This window comes from Cherax quadricarinatus, chromosome 88 (genome assembly GCF_038502225.1).
Source record: "Cherax quadricarinatus isolate ZL_2023a chromosome 88, ASM3850222v1, whole genome shotgun sequence".
Classification (NCBI taxonomy): domain Eukaryota; kingdom Metazoa; phylum Arthropoda; class Malacostraca; order Decapoda; family Parastacidae; genus Cherax; species Cherax quadricarinatus.
In genome coordinates, this window is record NC_091379.1 from 9289884 (window position 1) to 9306995 (window position 17112).

The window sequence follows — 17112 nt, forward strand, 5'->3', positions numbered from 1 at the left end:
TTATTTCTGGTCATTTTTTTTATTACCAGGGTGCCTGCAGGGATCTCTCAACTTTTAGTCTTCTTGATATTTTAATGTGATTTTTACCTGATGTTTATTTTCAGCTTGGTATGATAGTATTTACTTCTATCGTTTTATTAGTCTTCTTTTGCTGCTAATTCCATCTTTGATTTTCCTGTGCTTTATATATTGTGTGTATTGCCAGGAGTGCTGACTGACCTTCACTATCATTCTTGATACATCAGACCTGCCTCTGCCTTGTTGTGTTAAGCTGAAACTACAAGCGTAGATTATGGGGAAGCACTAATCCCATTGGTATCATAGTACCTGGGAGGCATTCAGGTTCGATCCAAGGAAGGCGAGGGAACGTCCAATTGCTTGGATTAAGATTATAATAAAGAAGCGCTAAACCTACAAGAGTCATACAGCGCCGCCGGGTAGAAAGGGGGAGAGGGATGATTATTAGGTCATGGAGTGCAGCGGGGCAGTGGACTTGGATTAAGAGCCCCTCGCTGGAATTAAAGGGCCTCCCTAGAGGGGATAGACCAGGGTAAGTGATGAAATGGCTGTTAATCATGACTCAGGAAATCGTATTATTATTATTATAATCAAGGGGGAAGCGCTAAACCCGGAGGATTATACAGCGCCTGGGGGGGGGGATGTGGAAGGCATTCAGGCTTAATTCGGGGAACTGGAGCACAGATCCAATTCCCTAAATCAAGAGCCCCTCACCAACATCAAGGAACCTTCCTTGAGGGGTCAGGAAATCGTAATAGCACGATTGTAAACAAACCAGGAAACAAGTTGGGTATGAACGCACGGCGAGACCTCAAGCTCTCACACTGGCCTGCGAGTTTTAAGAATCACTTTCCCTAGGTGCAAGACCCACCAGTTCCACGGTTCGGCTGTTAATACCGCGCCTCTTTCGATAGATCAAATGCAGTCTTTTAATTCTAATACTACATTAGCATCAGACAGGTTATAGATACATAACCGTGATGCACCAACCTCTACTGTGCTGCTTCCAAGGATACCCAACCCTAGTTTTTTTTTTTTTAAGAATTGTGTCTGGTTAGGTAAGGTTTGTCAGGAAATAGGTCAAGTGTCTCCTGATAATTTTGGTCATCTGACTGAGGCCTTCCACTGGCTTACCTGGCCACCCCTTTAAAAAAATTTGTTTGTGATAGTACTTCCCACAGCAACTTAGCAAAGAAGTGTCGCCCATGTCAACAGGCCTAACTCCTCGCTTTTTTTTCAGGGCAACGGGATGCACCAAGTTAGAATTATTTTATACCTATATATATAATGTTATTCATGTGTAGGAACGCTGAACCATGTTAAATATACAAGTCTCACTTGCCGCTCTTGTCTTGTACACAATTTCACCGAACGTCACTGTGGTAAGATCACGAGTATTTTCCCCTCCTGTCTACCCAACAACTGCAGTAGTTCATATTAGTGACCCCAATAGAAACCAGGACAATACTTGATGACGCACTGACTTTGTGTTATCCGGAGTGGCTAGTATTATTACAATCAAAACTCACAAGGGTCATACAGTCCTGGGGTGGCTAACCCTCCCTACCTCGGGTTAAAAATCCTAACTAATCTATCTTATCCTCTAATCTACTTCCACTTCCGCCTCCTTACAGCCTATAGTCATTAATTTATGTATCCTGTTTTATTTCATCGAGGGTCGAACCAGCCATGGAGGTGATGCTTGTGATGTATAAGAATATCTCGGCAATCTCGAAAAAACTGCTGGAGTCACACTGCAGTCGAATCCTCAGTAGAGTTAAATTTCAATGACAACTGATTTGTAATCTTTCTTGTATAAATAGTGCTTCTGCATTAGGGGTATTTTAATTAAAATGCTGGTGTTGCTGGTTTCCTTGGCCAGATGCTTTTGTTTCAGCATCCTCCGGGAAATTTTATCTAAGCTCGTTGTTAACCTCAGTAACTCAACTGTGTTGCCTTCAATTTTTTTCGCTCACCTGCACTCTGGATTCTACCAGCGGAGTGAATGTTGAGTCTGCCCCCCTGTCTGCGTTAACAGACAGGGGGAAAAATTCTCCAATACTTTGAAGTAACGAGGCTAACGACTTCCCACCACCTGCTGGCATGGCCAGACAAACACTGAAATATGAGCAGGTACTGCCATGCCTTTGTGCATAGGACATCTTTGACAGTGCAGCCACCTACCTACTTTCACAATGGTACACGTAAAAAAAAATGGGAACCATTCTGTAAGTAATTTTTTCCCTGAGGTAGCTTAGGGAGCACTTTCGGCTCCATTCTGTCTACTACCGACTACGCTGTATTGATACCAATTCTACCCTTTAACCATCGCTCAAAATAACAATATAACAATCAGAACTAGGCACTAAACCCACAAGGGTCATACACTCGTTCAAGCCACAACTCTGCTTCAAATAAAATCTTGGTTCAGAAACAATACCGCCATCAGTTTTGTTTTAGCCACAAAGCTACTACGCCAGACATTATTTTCCTGGATTTGGTGTACGATGTAACCAATGGTGACACCAACCTGTGGAAAAATGACACACTAGTCCAGTTTAGATTTATTGAAGGAACCATCAGTCCTTATGTCCTGAACAAGAAAATGGTCCTTTACCACAATGGAACCAATACGAGTGAAGAACTGCCAAACTCATGTGCTAGTGTTACAATAGTTAATGGAATCTGATGCTTACTAACTACAGTCATTAAGACTGCAGGTAACTTTTTAATCACCATACAAGAATACTTTTATCCCTAAAATAATGATTAGAGTAAACTCAGAATGTATACTGAGAAATATACCTTTCCGAGTATATATCCCGTTACAAATTGTCCAAGTGTTTTATATCCATTTTGACTCGTCAAATATTGTGCCTCTGATATCCCCTTGACAAGCTTGACGTATTAACAAGAATTTGCAGCGCCTCCAAAAAATATCACAGGAAAAAGTATTGTGCTCAATTTCGTTATCTAGACTGGGAAGAGAAGTTTTATCATTTGTCTTCACTTCAACGGTCGTCTCCCTTTAAGGCAGAGCGACCTGAAGAAAACTTATTAACCATTTATTTTAGTTCTGTCGACAAGTGTGCTGACATCGCAACTCGGTTGACCCTCCGACTGAAACATCCTCGCTGTCTTCCGAGTGCAGACATTGCCCACTTCTAGCACTAGTCAGGGTAACTGGCTTCCCCGAATCCCTTCGTGAAACTTACCCTGTTCACATGTCACAAAATAACCACTTACCTCCACTCTGATCTAACCATTTCACACAAGCTTGCTGGAGGCTTTGAGATTAGGAAAAAATAAATTAGAAGCTTAAAAGTTCAATATGCCACAAAGTAATCTATGAAGTATCTGATGAACTTTCTGAAGCAACGAGAGTTAACCGTGTCCCCTCTTCAGTACGTAGTCACTTAAATTTATTTTATAGAGTTTCCAGTGGTTGCAGCACTTACTACACAAAGACCATAGTTTCAAAGAGAGAAGCACTGCTAATTTCAGCATCAAAAAAACGTACAATACAGTAAGTAAAATTAAGCACCGTGGGACATGAACCAGCAACTAAAAACCTCCACATCTCCAGTTTTCCTGGAAAGTGTTACAGTGCATAAGTTAGTTTTTGACAAGGACTAATTTCATAGATATTACCTACATCTGACTAACATACTGAAGCGAACACTCAGAGCATGTGCTAAAGACATTAAAATGAGGTAAATTCAACATTTGACAAGGAACTAGAGAGGACCTCAAAGCTTGAAGTCTGCAGGAAGCAGCTCAGAAAAATAAGCAATACTAGTTGCCAATTTTATAATGATAGAATTATTAAACTATTTTGATATAAGCTTTATAATTTAAGGCCTAAAATTAAACCAACAGCAATGTGGCCAATACAAGAAAAAACTGCTAATATCAACTACCCACAATGCCTAATCTTTTCATTGTATCTTCAAGGCCAAGATAATGTTATGATGCAAGGGATTTCACAGCCATTTTTTTATATTCTTAATTAAGTGTACAACTAATATATTCTTTGAAAAATACCAAGTAAAATATTTACAGAAATTATACATCTAACAATTTTTATTTTATTTTTGGAACATTAATACAAACATTAAGAAACTACACAGACAAATTCAATCTTCAACCAAAATGTGTCTGAATCTGACCAAAAATGAGATTACCTTCCTCTTAAAGGGTTAGGCGAAATGAGGATGAGACGTGAAAATGAAGTTATCACAGATGTGGATTCATGAAAATCTTTGGCTCAGGATGATAGGAAAGTATGTAGGACAGTGTCCAAATCTCTATCAATCTCGAATGGTTTCTGCAATTTCTTCCTTAGCAAGGAAGAATTTTATCGTGAAATTACTAAAACAAAAGTTTCAAATATCTTAGTGACATTAACCCCACACATTACTTAGGCAAAAAGGGAGAAAAGGGGAAGGGGCTCTAAAATGCTAAACAGTATTATAAGCATGAGGGACCTTCATCGGGCATTATTTCACAAGTTCTGTACTGCGCTTCATTCTCTAATCACAGATTATTACTAAATGAACAGTTTTTTTAATGTAAGAATTATAGTTTAATAAGCCTGGTGAGAATACCAAGTAGTGTTGTAGAGTTACTTCTGAAAGAATTAAAGGCAACAAAGTAGGACTGCAGATGAATAAGGTATTAGGAACGGTAGGGGATAAATGAATCCTTTTTTAAGGCAATGAAAATACGAAGTTGTATTGCAGCTAATCTGTCACCACCACCACACCTTCCATCACCTCTTCACCACTGTGCTGGAGTCCATCACAAAACTTTGCTTCTATTCTACCGGACTTCACAAAAACTCATTTTGCAAAACACTGTCAAGTGTGTCTGCTTTGCCCCATGTATTGGCAGTCGGCCAGTCATTCCGTTATGGTTGCCTAATATAAAGTTCTACAGAATATTCAGCCTGGGCATAAAATTTAAGTTACTGTTAGTGAAACTTATCACCCCACAAGATCTTTACACAAATTTGATCTCGTTAAAGGAACGATTAGGCCAAGAATTAACAGACTTTGCCAGTAAAAAATATTTTCACTGGAGTTGTATCTTACCAACATAATTTAATGTTGGGAATGATCAGTGCATACCACTTGTGTAGGATGGAACCTCAATGGAATGAGCTACAAGAGTGTTACAATCACTCGTAACTAAGATACACTAAATACTGAAGAGAGGATACAAGTTTAACTCTGTAAAACACTAGGTAATCACAAATGCAGTAGTTTATACTTCCTAGGATGGAATACGTTCGCTGTTGCTATGTAAATGCAGATCTGATGAGGTCAAGCACAACCCTCAATGACCTTTGTCATAACTTCCAGCCTACAGGGCAGATTAAACCAATGTGTAAGTTCGAAATTTTAGTCAGATAGTAAAGGTTGATATTAAATTTCAGCTAAACAGGAGACATGATCAGATATATTGGACATTCATTTGCTGCCCGTCCTGACATCCTTACAATTAATGAAAGTAATTACCGGTGTACAGATCCCAGATTTCAATAAAAAATTGATAAATTTTATGAGATTTCTGCATCACCAATACCTAATAGCACAAGTTATAATGACTATTGCTATATATGCCATCTTGCAATGGAACCCCGGAAACTTCATATTCTTTTTTGCAATGTAACTCAAATTATTATTATTATAATCAAGGGGGAAGCGCTAAACCCGGAGGATTATACAGCGCCTGGGGGGGGGATATGTGGAAGGCATTCAGGCTTAATTCGGGGAACTGGAGCACAGATCCAATAATGTAACTCAAAAATTTCTAAATATCACATAACTAGTGGTTTAAGTACATTATTACATGGCTAGACCTCCAGAAGTAGAGAGCCATGATAGAGGGTCTCCAATACTCCAGAAACTAAGATCCCTCACCTATGACTACACAAACGTTCTCATGAGCAAAAAATTATATTGTTTTGTCCATAAGATATGTCAACATTATACAGTACTCTAGTAACTTAATCTTCCACAGTATCTTTCGAACCCAAAATATTCCATGATGAAACTATTGCATTTTGCATAGATATTTTAAATTGATTTTGCCAGGTATTATTACATTAATAAGTGCTTGTGCCTATCAACATTCTGAATACGCCTACGAACACATTAATTGCTATGACAAAAACCACAATCGAGAAGCACATTTTTCTTCTCCTCGTCTCTTGACTATTATCTTCTGTAATTATCTGTTGGTGGTGAATCACTGACCTTGCTCCTGGAACACAACTTGAAGAATGCTCCATTAATTCAATTGTAAAAATCTGCGGAGAAAATGTCTGGGCTGGATTTGATGGGCCTTCGTTTCCGGTGGTTCTCAAGCCCTGTGGTTGTAGGTGTTCTTGAAGCAAACTACAGTTGTAACACGGAAGACCTGAATAACCACAGCCACTGAGACAGTGGGGACCTGCTGGTGGGATGTGTCCTTGTGAGATTTGCCCGGAGGATTCTGTTTTATGAAGAGTTTGCTTGTGGCACTCGCAGATGCAATATGAATCTGATTCTATAACCTGTTGGTTTGTTGTAACATGACTGACAGTCGTGTCTGGGACTTTCTTGCCACACTGTATGCATTCTTCTTGACAAGGATAGGCTGGTGGTGGACGATCACTGTTGCTCGGCGTGACATTCGAAGCCCCAGTCTGATGAGTTGGATTCCATACCCTTGTGCTAGTAGATGACTCTGTCTCACTAACACTCTTGTCCTCAGTACTGCCCTCAGTCGTAGTCTCCAAGTTTAGAGATGTTGATCCACTGGCCCTCATAACTTGCTGTTAAAAACAAATATTAGTTAGGCATACTTCACATTAAAAAGATTAAAGAGACAGTATACCTATGCAAAAACTATACTTAATCTTACCACAGAACTGAAACGATATTCTAGCATCAAATAATTAGGTAAAGCTGCTTCCAAACATTATTATTCCTTTACTGGGGTCATTATCAAACCTATTAAGGACTATCGTTATAATAAAAATACAAGGGCTCATTAACTAGCACTCCATCAGTATTGAACATGGTATAAAATACAGACAAGCTAAGACATGTGGAACAGATGGGCATCATTATTATTTCTTCAGTAAAATATAGAAGCAACAGATGCAACAGCGAAGCCTACTGTGTAGGTGAAACGTTTCAATGAAGATGCCCAACTGCTGCACATGCAGTTACTCCTCAAATCTGCAACCATTATACCCTTTATCTGGAACAATAAAAGTTAAGAGAAACTTACACCATTAGTCTTTAATCCCCTGATCCAATACTGAAATTAAAATTTTGAAGTACTCGCAGACCTATCAAGTGTCTCAAACTGAGCCCATGCCAAGGTTTGAAGGTTATTTTTTAAATACATCGGCCGTTTCCCACCGAGGCTGGGTGACTCGAAGAAGCTCATCACTCATTCCATCACTGTCTTGCCAGAGGCATGCCGGCACCACAGTTCAAAACTGCCACATCTCATGACATGCCAAATAGACACAAGGAATCAAGTTATATTACATATTTAATATTCTGTTTCGACACACAAAAAAACGTGCACAGGGTATTAATACATACCAAAAGGTATGTACGTGTGTATGTAGCGTACGAGTATGCGTGGAGAAAATAGACAACGTATAATGCAATCGCATTACACTGGAACTGTGTTTTTCCACTGCGTCGGTATTTTATACCTTTGATCTCCCTGAGTATGCATGGTTGAATACATGATGTATGTAGCAATAAACGAGGAAAATACCAGAAATGAACCTGTTTACTTCCTTTTTCTCTCAGCTGTCATGAGTAGACCAGTTTGGTGTTTGTACATGTTGTGAGTACACAATGTGTTTACCTGTGGCCTCGAGGAGCCAGTTAGCATACAATGTGTTGCTCAGATTATAGTGGTCTGTGTGGGCACGAAGCCCCGGACCTGGAGGCACGAAGCCCCGGACCGGGAGGCACGAAGCCCCGGACCGGGAGGCACGAAGCCCCGGACCTGGAGGCACGAAGCCCCGGACCTGGAGGCACGAAGCCCCGGACCTGGAGGCACGAAGCCCCGGACCTGGAGGCACGAAGCCCCGGACCGGGAGGCACGAAGCCCCGGACCGGGAGGCACGAAGCCCCGGACCTGGAGGCACGAAGCCCCGGACCTGGAGGCACGAAGCCCCGGACCTGGAGGCACGAAGCCCCGGACCTGGAGGCACGAAGCCCCGGACCTGGAGGCACGAAGCCCCGGACCGGGAGGCACGAAGCCCCGGACCGGGAGGCACGAAGCCCCGGACCGGGAGGCACGAAGCCCCGGACCTGGAGGCACGAAGCCCCGGACCTGGAGGCACGAAGCCCCGGACCTGGAGGCACGAAGCCCCGGACCTGGAGGCACGAAGCCCCGGACCTGGAGGCACGAAGCCCCGGACCTGGAGGCACGAAGCCCCGGACCTGGAGGCACGAAGCCCCGGACCTGGAGGCACGAAGCCCCGGACCTGGAGGCACGAAGCCCCGGACCTGAGGCACGAAGCTCTAACAGTTGGTCTCCTACAAGAATTATTAAACGCAAGTTTTGAAACTAGTGTTTTCCCCAGGTGTCGGGTAACCAGTCCCTCAGCCTGGCTGAGGGACTGGTTACCTCAAGCTCCTGATTTTCACCATTCTTTGTATGGGACTAATGAAGCCACTGAGGCGAAACGTTTCCTCAGTAAAAGACACCCAAGTGTTGCACATGTGCCTAAATTCACCAACATGACACATTAGCTGCACATACGTTTCTTCACTTAACACTCGGTAATTCTACAAACATTACCAGAAGGGTTTTGCAAAGCACTTTTTCCATGTGGCAAGAGGCGTCCTGCATGGTAGGAACTCCATGTACAGCAAAACCATTATAGATAGTTTGGATCTGGCTAAACCTCGATAGAGTTCTAACAGGAGAAACTGTCAGCTATAATTTCAAAAAATAACAAAGGCACAATACCGTGATTGGAGCAATACGCAAATAACCCGCACATAGAGAGAAAAACTTATGACAACGTTTCGGTCTAACTTGGACCATTCACAAGTCAGTGTGAATGTGACTGGTCTAAATCGGACCGAAACGTCGTCATACACTTTTCTCTCTTCCTCCCATGTACCGGGTATTTGTGCAATTTTAAAAGTTTTATCACAAAGCGTCATGCTTCCCGGCAGTATCTGCCAATCGTCGATGTTCATTATAATACTGAACAATTTTTTTTTTTTTTTTGGTACATTTGAACAAGTGGTCGGTGTTCATATTGCCCCCCCTCCCCATGCTCAGTGTGTCGTGATCATTCCTCATTTAATAAGCCGTTAGCTTGTGAGCTTATCACGATGTTAGAGGATTTATCCTCGGGATGCCTAGGAAAAATCAACACAAACGTCCACTATGTTTGGCGAAATATTGCCAGCATTTGTGTTGATTTCCACCGTGTTGATATTTTATACCATTTATCTCGGAATATCTTGGTAATAAAGCATATTTAACCTGGCAAGGTCGAGGATGCAAATGAATCAAATTTTTTCCGGGAGTATTCTCACTGGCCGTGTTGCACCTCGTGTTGAAAATGGTAGAAAGTCCCGACAAGTTGATGAGCAAGACGCATGTCGAACAGTTGGGTATCTTACTGTCGAAACGTTTCGCCTACACAGCAGGCTTCTTCAAATACAGAGGCAACAGGTATAGTGGTGGTGTACTTAATAACCAGGATATATAAAAACTTAAGAAACATTGCTGTAGGCCCATTGGCCCTTGCAAGGCAGGTCCAAGTCACACCCACTTAAGAGCATTGTTGCAAGCCTACTGGCCCGAGAAGAGTACATCTAGCTTTATTCAGTTCATCTAATTCCTTTTTCAGGGATTAAAGTAGTCATGACTGATGGTGAAAATGTTACAGGCAAACTCTCTCTCCTTCTCAGTTGATAGTCTTTAAAACTAACTTTTGTTTTGGTATATACTCTGTTTATGAGCAAGACATGTGCAACAGAAGGGTATCTTTACTATTGAAACGTGTCGCCTACACAGTAGGCTTCAAATACAGAGTCAACTGCTACTCCTACTATTGGACTGAAGAAACTTCTCAACAATAAAGATACCCAGCAGTTAGACGTGTCTTAATCATCAACTTGTCGGTATTTTATACCATTTTTAACACTTCTAATATATATATTGTGGGTAGCTAGCCTCCGCTCCTGGCCGGGATTTCCAAGCTTCAACACACAGTACAGTGATGCAATGAGGGTCATTCTTTTTTTTTCCACATTAGTTGCACGACTGTTTGGATCTTTTCACGGCTGCATCCACTGGCTGCTGACTTTAATAACTGACAATATGATGCCAAGGTCCTTTTTTCTGTAGGCTGCAAGGTAGTGTTTTTTTTTTTTATAATAACTGATATTCACTGTTATATATATACCGCAAGCAGTGTTGAAGTGGTAACTGTAAGGTGGAGGGGAGATGAAGAGGTAGTAGGAGGGAGGGACGAGGTAGAGGGAGAGAGGGGGAGGAAGAGGTATGGGGACGAGGTGGAGGAGGGATGGGGGAAGCAGATGGAGACTAAGAGCGAAGGGAGAATGGGCAACAGGGGGAAAGGAATTGGCAACGCGACAACGGAAAGATGACTAAGGTGAAAAGGTAAGCTCAGGCGGCAGCATTATTATTATTATAATCAAGGGGGAAGCGCTAAACCCGGAGGATTATACAGCGCCTGGGGGGGGATGTGGAAGGCATTCAGGCTTAATTCGGGGAACTGGAGCACAGATCCAATTCCCTAAATCAAGAGCCCCTCACCAACATCAAGGAACCTTCCTTGAGGGGTCAGGCGGCAGCAGCTTGGAAAAATAAGGGATAGAGGAAGGAATGACAAGTGGGAGAGGCGAGAAATAGAGAATGGGGTATTAGGTGTAATTTTCAGTAACTGAAATGCGGACATATCAGCTGTGTTGCTACCCTACTGTGCCAGTTACATAGTGGTGAACAATAGCAATGGTTTCCTGTCTAGCATGGCTATCGTGGGGCGGGAGGGAGAGGAGGGGAAGGGAGAAGGGGGTGAGAAGGGGAGGAGTTTGGCGAGGTTATCATTGCAACATGGTATTGGTTTATCTTATTTGAAGTACTCGAGTACTTCAAGGGCAGCTATACTTGTATTCTCAACCTGGTTGCAAAAAAAAAAAAAAAAGTAAATAAATAATGCTCCAAGAAACATTCAATATAAATTAAACCTATTAGGCTACACTACTGAATACGAACTCCTGCGTGGCCCGGTGGCCTGGTGGCTAAAGCTCCCGCTTCACACACGGAGGTCCTGGGTTCGATTCCCGGCGGGTGGAAACATTTCGACACGTTTCCTTACACCTGTTGTCCTGTTCACCTAGCAGCAAATAGGTACCTGGGTGTTAGTCGACTGGTGTGGGTCGCATCCTGGGGGACAAGATTAAGGACCCCAATGGAAATAAGTTAAGACAGTCCTCGATGACGCACTGACTTTCTTGGGTTATCCTGGGTGGCTAACCCTCCGGGGTTAAAAATCCGAACGAAATCTTATCTTATCTTGCGTCTTATACATAAACAATGCGGCAGCCGGCTTGCAATATGCTCCGTCACAATGTAACTTTAGTTAACATGGGAATAATACTCACGTTAACAAAGTGTTAAACAAAAGGCTAAATCAATTACCATACGATTATGAAGTCAAGTATCATGGCGATAACATTGTTAAATGTATTTCCCGTGTTGATACAACCAAGAGATCTTAATTTTTAACTTTAATATGCTAATTTCATTTTCTTCACAAATTAACAATTACTCTTGCTTGGTAACCCAGTATATCCCTGCTTGGTAACCCAGTATATCCCTGCTTGGTAACCCAGTATATCCCTGCTTGGTAACCCAGTATATCCCTGCTTGGTAACCAAGCATATCCCTGCTTGGTAACCCGGCATATCCCAGCTTGGTAACCCGGCATATCCCTGCTTGGTAACCCAGTATATCCCTGCTTGGTAACCCAGTATATCCCTGCTTGGTAACCCAGTATATCCCTGCTTGGTAACCAAGCATATCCCTGCTTGGTAACCAAGCATATCCCTGCTTGGTAACCAAGCATATCCCTGCTTGGTAACCCGGCATATCCCAGCTTGGTAACCCGGCATATCCCTGCTTGGTAACCCAGTATATCCCTGCTTGGTAACCCGGCATATCCCTGCTTGGTAACCCAGTATATCCCTGCTTGGTAACCAAGCATATCCCTGCTTGGTAACCCGGCATATCCCTGCTTGGTAACCCAGTATATCCCTGCTTGGTAACCCGGCATATCCCTGCTTGGTAACCCGGCATATCCCTGCTTGGTAACCCGGCATATCCCTGCTTGGTAACCCAGTATATCCCTGCTTGGTAACCCGGCATATCCCTGCTTGGTAACCCGGCATATCCCTGCTTGGTAACCCGGCATATCCCTGCTTGGTAACCCGGCATATCCCAGCTTGGTAACCCGGCATATCCCAGCTTGGTAACCCGGCATATCCCTGCTTGGTAACCCGGCATATCCCTGCTTGGTAACCCGGCATATCCCTGCTTGGTAACCCGGCATATCCCTGCTTGGTAACCCGGCATATCCCTGCTTGGTAACCCGGCATATCCCTGCTTGGTAACCCGGCATATCCCTGCTTGGTAACCCGGCATATCCCTGCTTGGTAACCCGGCATATCCCTGCTTGGTAACCCGGCATATCCCTGCTTGGTAACCCGGCATATCCCTGCTTGGTAACCCGGCATATCCCTGCTTGGTAACCCGGCATATCCCTGCTTGGTAACCCGGCATATCCCTGCTTGGTAACCCGGCATATCCCTGCTTGGTAACCCGGCATATCCCATATGCTTGGTAACCCGGCATATCCCAGCTTGGTAACCCGGCATATCCCAGCTTGGTAACCCGGCATATCCCTGCTTGGTAACCCGGCATATCCCTGCTTGGTAACCCGGCATATCCCTGCTTGGTAACCCGGCATATCCCTGCTTGGTAACCCGGCATATCCCTGCTTGGTAACCCGGCATATCCCTGCTTGGTAACCCGGCATATCCCTGCTTGGTAACCCGGCATATCCCTGCTTGGTAACCCAGTATTTGCTTGCTTGAAGAAAGACTTGTGCAACATTTGGGAATCTTTGAGGAAACGTTTCGCCAGCCAGTGGCTTCTTCAGTCCAATACAGAGAAGAGGAAGATAAGGAGTCTGAGGTAATCAGTCCCTCAGTCTGAGGGACTGACTACGTCAAACTACCTCATCTTCCACCATTCTTTGTATTAGACTGAAGAAGCCACTGACTGGCGAAACGTTTCCTTAATGAAAATTCCAAAATGTTGCCACAAGGTCTCATTCTTCTTTGTTTTTCAAAATCATTTTCATCACATACTTCCTTGGTATCTATGTTATTCCAGTATATTATTGTAGTATATTTCTGGTAGACTTGAGTCATGGGGAACTAATGTATTGTCTGTCTTTGTAAATTCTGATGCCCAGGTAAACTATATTAAAAATAATTTTATTTAATTTTGTCGAGTCATAATTTTTTTTTACGAGTTCCGAGTTTTCCTACTCCTGGAGCTCAGTCCTGAGCCAGGATTATCTGGGGGCTAGTCTGGTCAACCAGGTTGTTGCTGCTGGCCCCACATATCCATCAGCCTGATATATATACCAGATGTTATGATGAAATGGACATGCAAAGTGTTTACCGTCCCCGGGATGAACCAAACAAGTCCACGGTCCCCCGGGGCGAGCCATGCAACGAGTCCACGGTCCCCCGTGGGCGAACCACGCAACGAGTACACGGTCTCCCGGGGCGAGCCACGCAACTAGTCCACGGTCTCCCGGGGCGAGCCACGCAACGAGTCCACGGTCCCCCGGGGCGAGCCACGCAACGAGTCCACGGTCCCCCGGGGCGAACCACGCAATGAGCCCACGGTCCCCCGGGGCGAGCCACGCAACGAGTCCACGGTCCCCCGGGGCGAACCACGCAACGAGCCCACGGTCCCCCGGGGCGAACCACGCAACGAGCCCACGGTCCCCCGGGGCGAACCACGCAACGAGCCCACGGTCCCCCGGGGCGAGCCACGCAACGAGCCCACGGTCTCCCGGGGGCGGAACCACGCAACGAGTTCACGGTCTCCCGGGGGCGGAACCACGCAACGAGTTCACGGTCCCCCGGGGGCGAACCACGCACAATATGCTTACCAAGTCTACAAACTGGAAATCCAAGCAATTCCTTAACGGCGAGGGTCAAGAGGGTGAAAGGCAGAGGGTGGCGGTCAAGGTGTTGCAACATGGGCATGCATGGCTGTCTGTCAACTTGCTTAATGAGGTTAACTCAAACTTTTCTAAGACTCTCTCTCTCATTCTTCCTCTAAACTTTCCTTACTGAATAATATTCGTATTGTTACTGCTACTGTAGTATTACAATAGCTTCCCAATACCCAAGTTTCTTTTAGGCACAGGTACACCTAAGTTCAACTATCAGTGTAAATAACCTACGATAACCCCCAAGAAAGTCAAAATTACTTATTTCTTGTAATATCTTACTAAACAAACCTTAAAAGTTAAAACAGAGAAGTAACTCAAACGTGTGAAAATCAATTTGCAATAAAAGGAGACATAATAGGAATAAACAGTTATTAATATTAAAGAGGATCAACTTGACAATAATAGGTACACGAATGTTGGCTCAACAGAAATCACTCTTCCTTTCTGTAGTTTCATTCATTAGGTACCTTTCAGCTCTCTTCCTGAACTAGCTCGTGCTAGGACACACTATCATTATATTTAAAATAAAATGCAAATTTGCCTAATATTAAATTTTGACGAAGAACAAAAAGGCAAAATACCGCGACTGGAATAATACACAAATAACCAGTGCATAGAAGAGAGGAGTTTACGACGACGTTTAGGTCAGACTTAGACCATTAACAAAAATCACTTTGTAAATGGTCCAAGTCGGACCGAAACGTCGCAAGATCCTCTCTCTCTCCTATATGCGGTTATTTGTGTATTAAATTCTGACATTTGTAAGTTTAGAACACAAGGCGACAATTTGGTGTCTAGGCTACGTGAAAAAAAAAAAACTGAACAATTATGAAACTGGTATTGCTTACGAGAGATAACCAGTCGAGAACTAGCTTATCAAAACAGGATATTTATAAATGTTAATTTGCCATTGCAGAGCCAAACAATACTTCTGATCCTGCAATGCCAAATTAGACTAATGTAAAGCTCAATGAGTGCTATTCATAACCATGATAGGCTTACTTTCAAGGATCACAACAGTGCCACGATCGCACGTGCAAAGAAAATGATAGGATGGATAATGAGAACTTTCAAAACGAGAGATGCCAAGCCCATGATGATCCTTTTCAAATCACTTGTTCTCTCTAGGCTGGAATACTGCTGTACATTAACATCTCCATTCAAAGCAGGTGAAATCGCAGATCTAGAGAGTGTACAGAGATCCTTTACTGCACGTATAAGTTCTGTCAAGCACCTTAACTACTGGGAACGCTTGGAAGCACTTGACTTGTACTCGTTGGAACGCAGGAGGGAGAGATATATCATAATCTACACTTGGAAAATCTTGGAAGGAATGGTCCTAAATCTGCACACAGAAATCACTCCCTACGAAAGTAAAAGACTGGGCAGGCGATGCAAAATGCCCCCAATAAGAAGTAGGGGCGCCATTGGTACACTAAGAGAAAACACCATAAGTGTCCGGGGCCCAAAACTGTTCAACAGCCTCCCATCAAGCATTAGGGGAATTGCCAATAAACCCCTGGCTGCCTTCAAGAGAGAGCTGGACAGATACCTAAAGTCAGTGCCGGATCAGCCGGGCTGTGGCTCGTACGTTGGACTGCGTGCGGCCAGCAGTAACAGCCTAGTTGATCAGGCCCTGATCCATCGGGAGGCCTGGTCATGGACCGGGCCGCGGGGGCGTTGATCCCCGGAATAACCTCCAGGTAACCTCCAGGTTACCTGGTAGAACTGTTTTAATATTAAATGCGTTGCCATACAACTTAATTAAGCCTATTTACTACACAGCTAAAACAGTTGAAACTAGTTCTTGTAGAAAAGGCCACTCAAACCTGCCTTGACTTTACAGGACCAGGAGCTATAGTGGCGCCTCAAGCCTCAACCCGTACCTTAGTATGGAAACTGATCATTATGTATTTACAATACATCCCCTCCCACAACCCCCCAGACACAGCTTGCAAGGGATGGCTATGCCATTTTATGGAAAAAAAAAACTTAATATATTTTACATACTTCATTAATTAGGACAGTAATTCACAATAAGACTGCCTAGGTAATTTACTGTACCCAATCATAAGAATATTACCATGATTTGATTATGTAAGTCACGAAACGCTTGGAAGTTCACTATTTTTCATAATGGTTGCTTTGTATATTGTGATATCACCTGTTTACTGTGATCTTATTGCAATAACGTTATAAATATATAAAAAAAATATAAATTAAGAATAATTATATATCTAATGTATAATTCTCAATATTAATTTACCATTCAAAAATTACTACGAAAATAATGATTTTAAGACAAAAGTTTCGTTTGTAGACCGAGGCTGAAATTTCAGAGCTATAATATAAAACTCATTAAGGAGAATACCGGCGAATAAAAAACAACTAGACAGCATTATGTAAAGCCCCGCGCATGACTCTCATACAAACTATTTGTAACTCAAAGCTAAACAATAAGTGGCTTCATCACTGGTGTCTGCTAGCCAAGTTATTTTCTTTTCTTGAGGTTTCAGGTTTCCGAAACCCAATACTCCACACATTTCACCTGGTCTTGGAAAAGTACAAGTGTTGCCTCTTAACCACGGAAATAAAAACAGAGGGGTAAGAGGTTACAGAATAATCTGCGTGAAAATACACTTCCCAGGACTTGGTTGTGAGTGTAAACATAGGTATTAAATTGAACTAAGTGTTAACAGCAGAAAAAAACATTAACAATGGTTATGTGGCTAAACTCACCAGCAGTGTTGGTTGGTTACTGTTGCAGTGAC

At 43.2% G+C, this 17112-nt stretch overlaps 2 protein-coding genes across 6 annotated transcripts in view; one reads left to right on the forward strand and one right to left on the reverse strand.

The window, feature by feature from the left end:
- Positions 1-17112, forward strand: part of LOC128698484 (adenylate cyclase type 2) — a 346235-nt gene that overhangs the window by 296752 nt on the left and 32371 nt on the right. The window lies entirely within an intron of this gene.
- LOC128698486 (uncharacterized) overlaps positions 2571-17112 on the reverse strand; it is a 145625-nt gene continuing 131083 nt past the window's right edge. For 3 of the 4 annotated variants that reach the window (XM_053790703.2, XM_070103975.1, XM_053790701.2), the window contains 2 exons: positions 17081-17112; positions 2571-6838 (listed from right to left, as the gene is read on the reverse strand). The exon at positions 17081-17112 is cut by the window's right edge and continues 82 nt beyond it. In XM_053790703.2, the coding sequence (XP_053646678.1) occupies positions 6128-6832 (705 nt within the window). In that variant the 5' untranslated portion in view covers positions 6833-6838; positions 17081-17112 and the 3' untranslated portion in view covers positions 2571-6127. Of the gene's footprint in view, positions 6839-7299; positions 7523-17080 lie in introns of all 4 variants that reach the window. The other variant, XM_053790704.2, reaches the window with a different exon arrangement.